The following is a 13,589-nucleotide window of genomic DNA, read 5'->3' as shown; positions in this document are numbered from 1 at the left end:
ACAGCTCATGGCAATGCCAGATCCTTAACGCACTGGGCGAGGCCAGGGATCCAACACACAACCTCACATTTCCTAGTCAGATTCGCTTCGGTTGCATTATGACAGGAACTCCTCAGAAAGGTACTTTAGACACAGATATATCCAAGCTGGAATTTCTAGTACAAATTTAATAATTCACCAATTTTTCAAGGTTAATGCAAGTAGCTTCTTTAATAACGATCTTTGGAAGATCACCTGCAGATCCTGCCAGATGCCCAAGTAAGCGATGAAAGCAGTGGTGACTGAGCAGCGGTGTGTAGGGACAACCACCTGAGCCAGCCCTCAGTGACCTTACTCCATCACACTTCACGGTGACAGTCAGATGAGAGTAGCATATGTAACTGTGACAATCACTAATGTGCTAATTCTGGCCCATAAACTCCAAATAAAATTACCTGAAGACAGAATTTTAAACTGCTGTATTTTGGCAAGGTTGGCTTACAGGGTTCTTAACTGTGTCCCTCATTACCTACTACACAGAAAATACGGCTCAGAGGTAATGAATCCGACTAGTATCCATGAAGAGGCCAGTTTGATCGCTGGCCTTGCTCAGTGGGTTAAGGATCTAGCATTGCTATGACCTGTGGTGTAGGTCACAGACTTAGCTCAGGTCTGGCACTGCTGTGGCTGTGATGCAGGCCTACAGCTGTAGCTCCAATTCGATCCCTAACCTGGGAACTTCCATATGCCAAGGGTGCAGCCCTAAAAAGCAAAAAATAACTAACTAAATAAGAATAATAAATCTAAAATACGCTACTAAAAGGTTAAGCTATTCACAATAACTTCTCTTTGGAACTACAAGGTAAATCCTTAACCCCCAAAGGAGCTGGCCAATCTTTTTTTTAATTTATAAAACTTTTTTTTTTTTTTTGGTCTTTTTAGGGCCGCACCCTCGGCATATGGAGGTTCCCAGGCTAGGAGTTGAATCAGAGCTGCAGCTGCCAGCCTCCACCACAGCCACAGCAACGTGGAATCTGAGCCTCCTCTGCAACCTACACCACAGCTCACGGCAATGCTGGATCCTTAACCCTCTGAGCAAGGCCAGGGATCGAACCCACATCCTCATGGATACTAGTTGGGTTGGTTAAGCACTGAGCCACAAAAGGAACTCTCAAATTTTTAATCTACTAAAAATCTTAGTTCAATTTCAAACTGTATGACATTTATAAGCAACAACGGAAAAATACACGACTCATCATGTTCTGGAGTAAAATGAAGGCCACACAGCTGTGACGGTGTCAGCGGTGGGACTGGAACCTTTGTCTGGCTGCAGAGTTCATTCTCTCTCCTCTGAATCACAGTGCGATTTCTCGGTAGTTTATAGTCAAACTTACAGCTTAGCCTAACTATAAACTGAGACAGTATTTATCGTTCCAGTAAATGCAACTTTTAAATAATAGAGACTTTTCAGGAGTTCCCACTGTGGCACAGCAGGTTAAGGATCCAGTGTCATCTCTATGGAGGCACGGGTTTGATCCCCAGACCCATGCAGTGGGTTAAGGATCCAGCATTGCTACACCTACTTACTGCTCGAATTCTCTTCTTGGCCTGGGAACTTCCATGTGCTGAGAGTGGGGCCTTTAAAAAAAAAGGGGGGGGGGGAGACTCTTTACATCCAACACCTTTCAAAACAACTCTACTACCATTTAATTACTACTATCCTGAGAAAGCAAAAGTAGCTATCGACTCTCTAATAAGACATTCAAAATAAAATGAGAACAAATCTTAAATCCCTCAAAAATGGGCCGTTTTTAAGGGGTACTTTACAAGGCACCTCCCCATCCAAAAGAACTCTTAAATATACTTCTAAATTCTACTCACCATTGCGGAAGAACTTTTTTTTTTCCGATGAAAAAATGAGTTCCATCTCACCCATTACTAGTAACCCTAAAACACAAACCTGAGGGACCGGAACGGTCATCATTTTACCTTTTTTAGCAACTTCCATTTCTTCTTCTGTCCATCGAGAAGTCTCTACGGGTTCTGTAGAAACTGAAAGAGAGGCACCCAGTGAGGCCAAGGGGACTGAAGCCCTTCACACCTCACAGATTATACGCTACCGACCATGTAACCATCACCTATTTATCTGCCGGGAAGCCTGTGTGGAGACGCGACGGAAACAGGATGCTGCCAGCCTCGCCTCTGCTCTGCCACGGGGAGAGCCCGCATCCTCAGTGTTCTGAGCTCCCTCCGGGCTCTTTAACGCTCCATCCAGGCTGCGTGCTGGAACGCAGTCCACGTCCCGAGACGTCCCGCCCCGGCCAGGGCCTGCCGACTTCTGGGATCTCTGACCCACCCCAGGGTCGCAAGGAGGAACCACCCCCGTCCCGTCCAGGCAGGCCCAGGTCTCTGCTGTTCTCTGAAACCCCAGCACCAGCTCTGGAGGCCCTGTGTCCATCCTCAGTTCCCACCACCTACTAAACAGAGGGACCGCAAACTGAACAGTCTCCTTTGCACTTTCAGAAAGCAAATTCAGATGATCAGGCCCCAAATGAGCCCCTGCTGTGTTCCCTCCTCAGTTAACAGTGCTACCATCCACCCAGGCTGTCCAATTAGCACCAGAATCTCCAGACTAATTTTGAAGCCCCTCCTCCCATCTGGCTCTCCGGTCAATGACCTCTGTCAGTTCTCATCTCCTGAACATAGCCCTCCTTGCCTGGCCACTGAAAGCATAACGAGGCCCTTCCAGCTGGTTCCTCTGCCTCCAGCCCTCACTCCAAACCCCCCCACCCACACACACACAGCGGCACCAGAGTCATCTCTGTAAAACCCAGTCTGATCACAGTGCAGAACCTCGTAGGCTCCTCGCCGTGTACACAGACAAGGCCCACCGTGACCTGCCCCCCTCTGCCTCTCCCATTACCCCTTCACTTCATTCTTGTCACCCCCAAGTGTTTCCTTCACACCTCATGCGATGATAAAGTCGGGACCACCGGAGGTGGTACGTCAGTAATCTGCCCTTTTATAAACTAATGAAGGCGGCCCTTGAGAGAGGAAACGCCTGCGTCAGGGGCCGTTCTCCCTTGCCGAAGAACTTGCTCTTAGGAAAACTAATCTCACAAAGAAGCTCCGTGAAGGAGGACTGCTTTTGTTTTAAGGCTGTGCCTCTGCTAGTTTTAAAGGGCGAGGGGCCATCCAAGCGCTCAGCAGCAGGGCACAGACCGCCGACAGCCGGCAGCCATCAGAGGCGAAAACGAAGACGGCTTAGAAACCAGGAGACATGTACGTGCCCACGAAACATGCGAACACAAAGAGGCGGGTGCGCTAGAGCTACAACGAAGCAAAAAGAAAACCAGCTGGAGTGGGTAGTAAGACTGGGGCTGCTGTTCTTTTTCAAGACGCTGTGATATGAAAGCCTGCCGCATTTGAAGGCCAGCCCTTCTGACCCTATTTCTAGGCTGTCAATAGCAGAGGTCCCTCCTGCCCTGTCCTAGGCCGGAAACAGAATCCCAACAAAGTCATGGTCTGTTCCCTCCAGCGGCCTCCACTCACTGGGTTCTGGTGGCGGGGGCAGGGGCGGCGGGGGCTCCTCGGTGGCCGCGGCTGCCGCAGCACTGGCAGCTGCGGCCTCGTTGGTCATGGACCTGGTGACACGGCCCTTTCGGCGGCCCTGACTGTTGGCGGTCTTTCGGCCCCGGGGGGTGGCCTGCTCTCTCTCCTCAGCTTCCTCTGCTGTTCCTTCTGTCTTGTCCTTTTCCTTGGTAGTTTCTCTAGAAGCAACAACGGATGAAAAGTTGTGTGATTTAAAAGGATACAGATGTTAAAAAAGATTACGGCTTTGAAAATTCTTTAAATAGAAGTTGAATGAAACTGCCCCAGCATCGGCAGTTCCTTGCAATGAGCACCTGGGCCTCCCCTCAACGCAACCCAACCCACCCAGGCCGCGCTCATCCTCACTGCCTGCCTCCTGCTGCCCTGCCCCTCCGGCCGCCTGCGGCTGGCGGCGCCCCAGGCTCATCATCCCTCAGGTTACATCTGCAGCTCTCCCTGGTCCGCTATTCCTAATGTGACCCAGGGCCACGTCATCTCGCTCATGCTCTTCCCGGCTCCGCCAGCTCTATCTCCAGTATCGCGGGCTTCTTCAGTCCGTGTTCCGTGGCAGCCTCCGATCCAGCCATGCTACACGGCCAAAGGACCCACATTCTAGCATGAGCGCTTTGGCAACAAACCGTTTGTGTCATGCACACGAATCCTACCTGTTCCCAAACAGAGCCACACAGCCTCGCGAGAGAGGTCCACGCTCCGGCTTTCATCAAGCTTTGCACGTCGAACCCCAGCCCACCTCCACTTTCCTCCCACAATCCAGTCTCGTGAAACCACCACCTGCCGTTCCCAGGAGGCTGTCCACTCACACCCCATTCTATCCTACCCACATCAACCACTAAGTCCTGCACCAAGTCCTCCAAACTCTCCAGGCAGGAGTAAACCTCAACCTTCTGACTTACTTGACGGGTTCCGCTCATTCCTTCTAGGCTTCTCCTTTCTCTTTAAGAGTCGCTGTGTCTTGTCTAGTCCCCCCACTGGTCTATAAACTACCTGGGAATAGTACATAGTTTATGTACCTCCGCATGCCCCATACGACTGAGCTCACATTAGTAAAAAAGGAATGCTTACTAAATAAACTAGGGATTCTAGGAAAAACGACAATCAAGGTATGGCGCTTCCGTATAAGCAGAACCAGAATGCCTGGGGGCGCTTTACCTGAATAACTAAAACAGTTGTTTCTAGGTATCATCTCCTCAAGCACAGAACTAGAAGGCACATATACCCAACTCCTGAAAAACCATGCAAGTGATTTAGGCTGTTTGAATTGCCTCAAAACAGTATAAACATCCAGTATTTCCAAGAGGATTAGAGCAATAACACAATAAATATTAAAAAGAAACAAACTACTAACACAAGCAACAACCTGCATGGATCTCAAATTCATTATGTGAAGTACAAGAAGCCACAGGACAGGAAGTTACATACTTACGCTCCCATTTATATGAAATTGTGGAAAAGGCACAAGAGATGAGTAGTTATTGAGGGATGGGAAGGGGGGGAGACCCGTGCAAACGAGATCAGGGAACTTCTGCAGGTGACACTCATGTTCTAAGTCACGACTGCATATGCCACTGCATTCAGCTGTCAGAACACATCCATGTGCACACTCACAGCTGGTGACATTTACTCTGCAAATTATGCCTTACTACAGCCGACTCTCAGAGGAAAAACAAACCGAGCAGCTGCTAAGGACTGCCCCCCACCCAACCCCACCGTAGTATGTACACGAAGGCATCAACAGAAGCCACCTCTGACTGGCAGAATCACGGGTCCATTCTCATCATATTTTACCCTCTCTTCCTGATGGTCTATAATGAGTAAGAATCACCAGGAGTTCCCTCGTGGATTAGCAGGCTAAGGATCTGGTGCTGCGACTGCTGTGGCTCTGGTTACAGCTGTGGCACGGGTTCAACCTCTGGCCCCAGAACGTCCAAAGGCCACAGGTGCAGCCAAAAGGAAAAAAAAGATTTATAACCAGGAAAACCACCACCATGAACAAACCAGGAAGTCTATTTTATATGAACACTGAGGTCGATAAAGCTAGAACATAAAGTACCACAGAAATGAAAACCCTTTGTCACACTTTTACACGGATGTACACCACCCAAGGTTCAAAAAAGTCATCTCACGGTATCTTCCAAATCAAAGGTTAAGTTATGCTCAGTATGTCTCAGTGACACTGTGTGTTACTGAAACCTCTCTCTTCTGAAAAGCAGTATCTCAGGTCTGGCAAATAAGCCCATGAAGCCAAAAGTTATACCTACTGGAATATTCCACTACTTAATTATGTCACATAACTAACAGACGGCTGAAGCACACAGCCTATTGATTCTTTTATCTAAAATTTCGTATCTTCAATAGACTCAATCCCGTGATTTAAAAATCACTGTATTTAACTCACTTTGAGTCCTCCTTTTCATCTTTTTCTTCTTCATCTTTCTTTTCCTCCTCTTTTTTTTCTGTTTTTTCTGCTTTATCATCTTCTTTTTCTTCTACTTTTTCTTCTTGTGAGGGTCGGGCAATTTGCTGCTAGAATGAACCATCATTTGTAAAATTGAAATGTAAAAAGAAACCGCTCCTTGAATTGCAATGATGAATAATAAATATCTATACAAAAATTTAGCATACAATATAATTAGGGGCAACGTATTAAAACTAGTCTAATGCTCTCTATTTTCTTTTCGCTTTTTAGGGCCGTACCTACAGCATATGGAAGTTCCCAGGCTAGGGATTGAAACAGAGATGCAGCTGCCGGCCTACACCGCAGTCACAGCAATGCAGGATCCGAGCTGCATCTGCAGCCTACACCACAGCGCACGTCGACACTGGACCCTTAACCCACGGAGCGAGGCCAGGGATCCAGGCCGCATCGTCATGGGTACTAGTGGGATTTGTTCCTGCTGAGCCACTAGTACTCTTTAGTACAGTCCATAGGTAATGTGTAAAAAGTCAGTCACACACACACACACACACACACACACACACACACACACACACACACACGCTCATCGTGCCTGGAGCCATCAGAGGTGACGATGAGAAGATCCCACTTAGAAACCCGAGGTTGGTTCCCTCTCCTCGTAATTTCCACATCTCGTTTGTCACTTAAGCATTTCAATTCTACCTTGAAATTTGGTTAACTCTAATTTATCAAACCATCGCCCCTAGTGTTAAATACAAAATATGTTCCTTTTCTTGGTCTTTTTAGGGCCACACCCACAGCATACAAGGTTCCCAAGCTAGGGGTCAAATCGGAGCTGCAGCTGCCGGCCACAGCTGCAGCAACGCGGGGATCTGAGCCCATCTGTGACCTCCACTGCAACTCACAGCAACACCTGATCCTTAACCCACTGAGCCGGGCCAGGGATGGAACCGGCATCCTCACGGGTACTAGCTGGACTTGTTACCGCTGAGCCACAGCAGGAACAACTGTTCCCATTTTGTTCATCGTCATGGATGACACTACGAGGACGTCTTTACGCCGTCCCTCTTGCGCTCCCTCCTCTCCAACGGAACAGCAGGGAGCCAGGGCCATCATCAGTCTCGATAATGGAATTTGGAAAAGCTGCTAAGGATGTAATACAGTGAAAAGGAAAACACTCAAATATGCCTCAGCTGTAATTACAACGATATACCTGTAAATATGTACATCGACAAAGACTGGGAGACACTAAGATTGCGGACCTTTCTATCTTTGCTGTCTCATTTGCTAACACTGTGACTCCGAGAGAGAAAAGTGCAGTTGAGTTTGGGTTGAGTATTATTATTTTACCTAATAAAGAAATCGAGGCTGGCTAATGAAACGGGACTGAAGTCACGCTCACAACAGGCAGGCAGGCACCGACTCCGAAGCCCAAGCCTCCCCACAGCACGTGCGCTCCGACCTGCCCTCAACACACGCAGCATTTTCATGCCTTTGCCCAGAACCAAGTCCAAGCTTCCTCCACTTTCAGTAGCAGCTCAGAGTCGTCCATCTATGCACCCAAACTAAAACCTGGCTTTGGCCAAGAGAACAAAGGCCTTCCTGGCCTCTCCAGCAGAGGCCTCAGGTTACGCCTTCTTCTCGGCCAGGGCAGAAGGAAGAAGGGTCTGTCTACTTCTCCTCCCTACTGCCACTTCCAGAACACTGGGTGGGGGGGGGGGGTGTCTTTTTGCCTTTTTTCTAGGGCCGCTTCCCGTGGCATATGGAGGTCCCCAGGCCAGGGGTCTAATCGGAGCTGTAGCCACTGGCCTACGCCGGAGCCACAGCAACGTGGGATCCGAGCTGCGTCTGCAACCTACACCACAGCTCACGGCAACGCTGGATCCTTAACCCACTGAGCAAGGGCAGGGACCAAACCCGCAACCTCATGGTTCCCAGTCGGATTTGTTAACCACTGCGCCACGACGGGAACTCCCCAGAACGCTGTTTAACTGCGACATTTTTAAAACTTGCTTTTATGAAGTGGAGGAAATCTACCTCTGACGCCTCTCCTCCTCGTCTGCTGTTACGGGCTGACTCTCAGACCCCGGGAACACAGGCGACTTTATCACGTGGCTCATCGCGCTTGTCCGGACTCTTGAGGTTTCAGGATGCTGGTCAGCGCCTTTTCTGCCAGCATAACGTCCTCCGCGTGAACCACTTCCAGGTCGTGCCCCCTGAGCCTGCCATCCTCAGGGGGCACTGCTCCACGTCAGGACCCTGCAACCCGACAGCCTGCCTACAGCCACCAGCACTCAGGGCCTCCCGGCCCTCGCGCCCGCCGTCCCCGACCCCGCCTGCTGTGCTCAGCCCTTTATCCTATGAAATGTCCGCGGTCCGCAGGGACTGTGTCCACTACTCCACTCTGACCCCTGCGGAATCGTCTCAACACCGAGACTCCCTCACTCACCTTCTCTGCCCTCCCAGGGCCTCGGCCTGGGTCACCACCACTCTCCTTCTCTCCTGCGTACATATTAGCACTGGGGAAACAACAACAGCAGGACGACCTTCAAACGCGTGCTTGCCAACTGTGACCAGTTCTGCTCCCCGACTGGGAACACTTTCTTCATCTCTGACTCCCTAGCACACCGCAGGGGTCACAAACCCTGTGTCCAACGCTAACAATCTCGCCCTACCCCCACCAACACAGCATTCATCTGTCACACTAAACCAAAAAGCTGAGCCACCAAGACAAACTGCCCTCTGCCCAGAAAATGGGTCGGAGCCGAAAGGAATGAGGAGGAGGGTTGCCGGCCCTGAGACCCGGACAGCACAGCTAACTGTGCTCTCCCAGCACTTTGCGCTGGTGATGCCAGCCAGGTGCTGATGTAAGCAAGCCGTCACCCACCTCCCCTGCTGCCTGAAGTGCAGCCCACGGTGGACCATGCTCCGGACAGACAGCCCAGCCGGAAGAAGGCAGGGGCCCTTCTGAAACGCAGCTCTCAGCTGTGCAGAGAAGGCGCTGCGGACAGTCGGAGCAGGACGTACACTGCGGCCCGCCCACCCGGAGGAGAGGGGCGACGGGGGCTGGCGTGCAGAGCGCACCAACCCGGGAGACGCTCGTCCAGACCCGCAGCAGTGACTGCCACCACCACCACTCCGGCTCTAACAAGTGACTGAAACCACTTTTGCTTCAGGCAAATCTGTAAAGAAAAGTGCCAACGCCCAGGGTCCGCATGGAAGTTACAGCCGGCATCCCCGAGCCCTTTCGGCGGCTGCCCGGAGCGCAGGTTCAAGGCTCCAGAAGGACTCTCCAAAGTCCCCCTCACAGACACTGGCTCCCGAGAGCTTCAGGAAAGACCTCTCCAAAGCCCAACACTTGACAGGTAGTTTAAAAAGTTTCGTTCTGTTAGGGAGGTTCTCCCAACCGGAAGCGCTCCCGTCAAACCACGAGCTGGTCACTACGAATGCCAGGGCACACGACAAAACAAAATGAAAACGCCTATGAGGAAAGCGCACACGTGCTTTGTGATGACAAACGAAGAGCCGGGTCAGCTCCGGATCCTCCAGGGCGACATCAAACGCTGGTCTCCGCTGGGCCTTAACCACTGCCCCTCACGGAGCTCCAGCACCCAACACCTGCAGGGGGTCGCCTGACACCTGCTCAGGTCTTCGGAAAACAGGCAAACAAGGGCACCCCCCCCCCCCCCCCCCCCGCAGACAACGAAGCTGCCAAGAAGTGAAGTGACTCAATTGAACAGCAGGGAGCTAGTTAACTAACAGCGTACCAGAGGCAGAAAGAACGAAGAGCGGCCTCAGCCACGGAGCTGTTGTTTTTAACTACTTCAGGCAGTAAACAGAAAATAAGGCAATCTTATCAAACTATACGAATAACCAATGCCCCCAAACCAACTGAATCTCAGGCTACTTACTTCCTGAAGAGCGCGCGCCCTCCGCCACCGAGAAGCACTCCCGGCTGAAGGCGGAAAAGGCCAGAGCCCTGCGTTCACGGGCGGTCCTGGTGCCCCGGGCACTTGGCACGCAACTCGTCTGCAGTTGGCCCTGCGAGTTGGGTGTCACTGCTCCTGCTCTCACAGATGTCACCAGCGGAAGGGACATGTCTAGGGGGGTCACAGATAACAAGAGGCAGAGCACCTGGAGACCTCAAGCTTTTCCCATCATAGCCAATTTCCTGTCTAAATCATCTTTCTATCTAGGATATCGCCAACAGTTCAGGCAAGAACTCAAGCTCAGCAATGCTACGTTCGCATAAGCACAGCTTTCTGAATCCCTCTGGGGGGGAACCAAGCCGCACATTTAAAGGGGAAGATGACGTCCCCGGGAAGGGGGAGCACAGACGCTCGCAAAGGCAGTCGGGAGCTGGAAGGGAGGGTGGTGTCTCCACAACGACTTGCTCATTGCAGGTTCCACAGGACTTGCCTCTGCGCAGTCACAGGCTTATCAGATGGGAGGGAGTTTATGCTGGAAAGCACGACGGAACTCTAACTCTTACGTCTAATAAAAATGCTACACAAATTACTACTTGGCACGGTATTTATAATTCTAGATCTCAAACGGCAACACTGAAGAGTGGCTTTCAGCGTCCCGTCTTTGATATGCATTCGCTGCCTCGACTACAATTTATAAAGACCCTACTTGGTCTCGCCACAGGATGCCAAGAAGCTGAACTATAAAAACGGTTTGGACAGTAGCTAACAGAATCTTGAGAGAAGAGTTAAAACGTTTGCCAACAATAATCTCTAGACACAATTGTAACAAAAATATGAGTATTTCTCATTTCCCTGAGATCCTATTTTCTGAATAGATAATACGCAAGTTTCCCTACAGCAACGGCAGGTTAAAAACTCACTGACAGCGCATCTCTCAGCCAAGAGCAGAGGACATATTCATCTGCTGAATACAAATTCCTCCCCATGGGAAAGAGGCTGGGAGTGGGGCATGGGAGCCGCCCCGTCAGCAAGCTCCACAGTCAAGGACAAACCCGCTCCAGTCACTCCGGGGTTCCCGAAGGCAAGCAACCTTGAGTGGATATAAAGCAGAAAATGGACTTTCACTACTAGGCTCTCTACACCCCCCGGGGTAAAAACACTCATGCGAAATTCTCAACTTGTAACTAGATTCTTCTTTAAGTCTCCCTGAACTTTTGTCTACATGGCAAATTCTTTATCTCCAATCCAGATCATGCTAAACTCCAGACTTCTGTATCTAACTGCCCACCTAACGTCTCCACAGGGACAGAGTCTAAATGAGTACTTAAAATCTAGCAGAGGGGCCAGTTACCCCCCACCTGCCCCTCCGTCCGTCACGCCCAGCACAGTCAAGGCAACTCCACAAGCCAAGACCTCGCAGCCCCCAAAATCCATCCATCACCGAAACCCCTTGGCCTCACCCCCAAAAACATACCCAGAAATTGGCCAGTTCTTTTCCCCTGCCCCCTTCCCAGCCTAGGCCAAGCTGCTGAAATTATGAAAACAACCCCCCACCTGGCCTCTCTTACCATCTAGTCTCACCAGAGCCACCAGAAGGACCTGGTCACAGCTGAAACCTGCCAGTATGTATCTGTTCAGAAGTCGAAGGGCTTCTCTCCCCTCCTCTGGCTTCGGCCCTCATCATTCAACCCCAAGGAGGGCTACCAGCGCCCAGCAGCCCCTGACGTCTGAAAAGCTGTTGTCTATTTTGACACAAGCAATCACCAGACACGGTTAAGATTCTTTTGGTCTGAGAAGGTCATCTGAGCCCATCATTTAATCCGCTCCTCTCCCAAACTCCCAGTGAATCGACCAGAGGAATACACAAGCAGAGGGAAATCTTCCAGGTAAGCAGAAAAGCTCCAGGACGAGCCGGCTGGGCGCCCGAAGCCTGGGGTCACGGCGAGGGTGGCAGGGACACGTCGGTCCTGCACACGCATTCGGGGACACCAAAGGCGCTGGCAGCCAGGACGAGTAGGGGACACCGCTGCTGGAGGGCCACGAGGACAAGCACACGGAGGGAGGGAGATGCTGTCCCAGAAAACCTTAGCACCGAAGACCAGGGGCTCAGAGAAGCAGAAACACTCCTGACACAAAGAACCTCCAGCTCTACCCCACAAGCAGCACGCGGCTAAGTGGGCCAAGGTGAGATACAAGAAATGCCAAATTATCCCCTGACGCTATCTGCAACTGAAAAAACCAAACAGTAACACAAAGAATCTCTAAAAATAAACATTAGAAACACTAGTTTGAGTTCCCGTGGTGGCACAGCAGAAACAAATCCGACTAGGAACCATGAGGTTGCAGGTTCAATCCCTGGCCTTGCTCAGTGGGCTAAGGATCCAGCATTGCCATGAGCTGTGCTGTAGGCTGCAGACTCGGCTGGGATCTGGCATGGCTGTGGCTCTGGCCTAGGCCATCGGATACAGCTCCGATTGGACCCCTAGCCTGGGAACCTCCATATGCCGTCGCTGTGGCCCCAGAAAAGACAAAAAGACAAAAGGAAAAAAAAAAAAAAAAGAAAGAAAGAAACACTAGTTTGTAATTAGGACCAGAACTGCTATTAAAAATCAGCAGCTGAAACTTGCTTAAAATGCAGAGGGGCTCTACCAGCCCTGCCAGAGGACATGATCCCACCTTCCCTGTGGGCGATGGGCAAGCCGGGCTCCTCCAGCGGGTCAGTGCTTCCAAGGTCAGTGCCAAGGCGCACGCAGCCCCGCCCTCACTCAGCAGGCCCTCCCGCCCGCAGGCATCCCATTCTGGGTCTCTGCAGCACCGATCCCGAACCAGCAAGCACCCCCCCCCACCCCCCCGCGGCCCAGTAGCCCCACCACCCATGCCCTGCTCCCTTTCTCAGGCCCATCTCCCAACCAACAAGGGGCCCAGGGACTCCGCACGCCCTTCTGTGCCCTCCCCAGGCCACCGCAGCCTGTTCAAGCTCTAGCAGCGTTCTTCACTTACTCATGAAACTTGAGCTATACCTTTTCTTTTTTTTTTTTTTTTTTTTTTTTTTAACCAAGAAACACTATTGCTAAAGAAGACGTCATGGCATTTTGTGAGGTGTTACTGTTCTACAGGAAACAACGCCCCAGACAACGCCGAGAGGTAGCGACCACGATCGCAAGAGAACGGCATCCAATAACCCAGGCCTGGCCGCCAGGGAGAAGGCGGGGGACTGTGGGGGGACGGGGCGCGCTAAAGACAGCAGAGGCTGTCCTGTGCACTGCTCTGGGGCGCGGCAATGGGGATGTGGTGACCCCAGCAGCCTCGAGGGAAACCAGCTGAGAGCTGTGACAGAGGCTGATCAGCTCTTTCGGGAAAATGGTTTTAAAGTACAGGACTGCAACTGTGAACACAGGTACTGCACTGTATTAAAAACATTATCTCGGGGAGTTCCTGTCGTGGCGCAGTGGTTAACGAATCCGACTAGGAGCCACGAGGTTTGATCCCTGGCCTCGCTCAGTGGGTTGAGGATCCGGCATCACCGTGAGCTGTGGTGTGGGTCACAGACACGGCTCGGATCCCGCATTGCTGTGGCTGTGGTGTAGGCCGGCGGCTACAGCTCCGATTAGACCCCTAGCCTGGGAACCTCCATATGCTGCAGGAGTGACCCT

The 13,589-nt window shown here is 51.3% G+C and overlaps 1 protein-coding gene across 45 annotated transcripts in view; it reads right to left on the bottom strand.

Annotated features, from left to right (window-relative positions):
• Window positions 1-13,589, bottom strand: part of NCOR1 (nuclear receptor corepressor 1) — a 135,720-nt gene that overhangs the window by 54,864 nt on the left and 67,267 nt on the right. For 35 of the 45 annotated variants that reach the window (XM_084986273.1, XM_084986286.1, XM_084986270.1 and 32 more), the window contains 3 exons: window positions 5,987-6,114; window positions 3,532-3,749; window positions 1,969-2,031 (listed from right to left, as the gene is read on the bottom strand). In XM_084986273.1, coding sequence (XP_084842399.1) covers window positions 1,969-2,031; window positions 3,532-3,749; window positions 5,987-6,114 — 409 coding nt within the window. The remainder of the gene's footprint in view (window positions 1-1,968; window positions 2,032-3,531; window positions 3,750-5,986; window positions 6,115-13,589) is intronic. The other 10 variants (XM_084986290.1, XM_084986276.1, XM_084986282.1 and 7 more) reach the window with 1 other exon arrangement.

This window comes from Sus scrofa, chromosome 12 (assembly GCF_054392235.1).
Source record: "Sus scrofa isolate SSC_HxYL_T2T_F1_AM1 chromosome 12, Sscrofa_HxYL_maternal_Yorkshire_Landrace_v2.0, whole genome shotgun sequence".
NCBI lineage: Eukaryota > Metazoa > Chordata > Mammalia > Artiodactyla > Suidae > Sus > Sus scrofa.
Note: the sequence above shows the minus strand (reverse complement) of the source record. Positions and strands in the feature narration are given on the sequence as shown.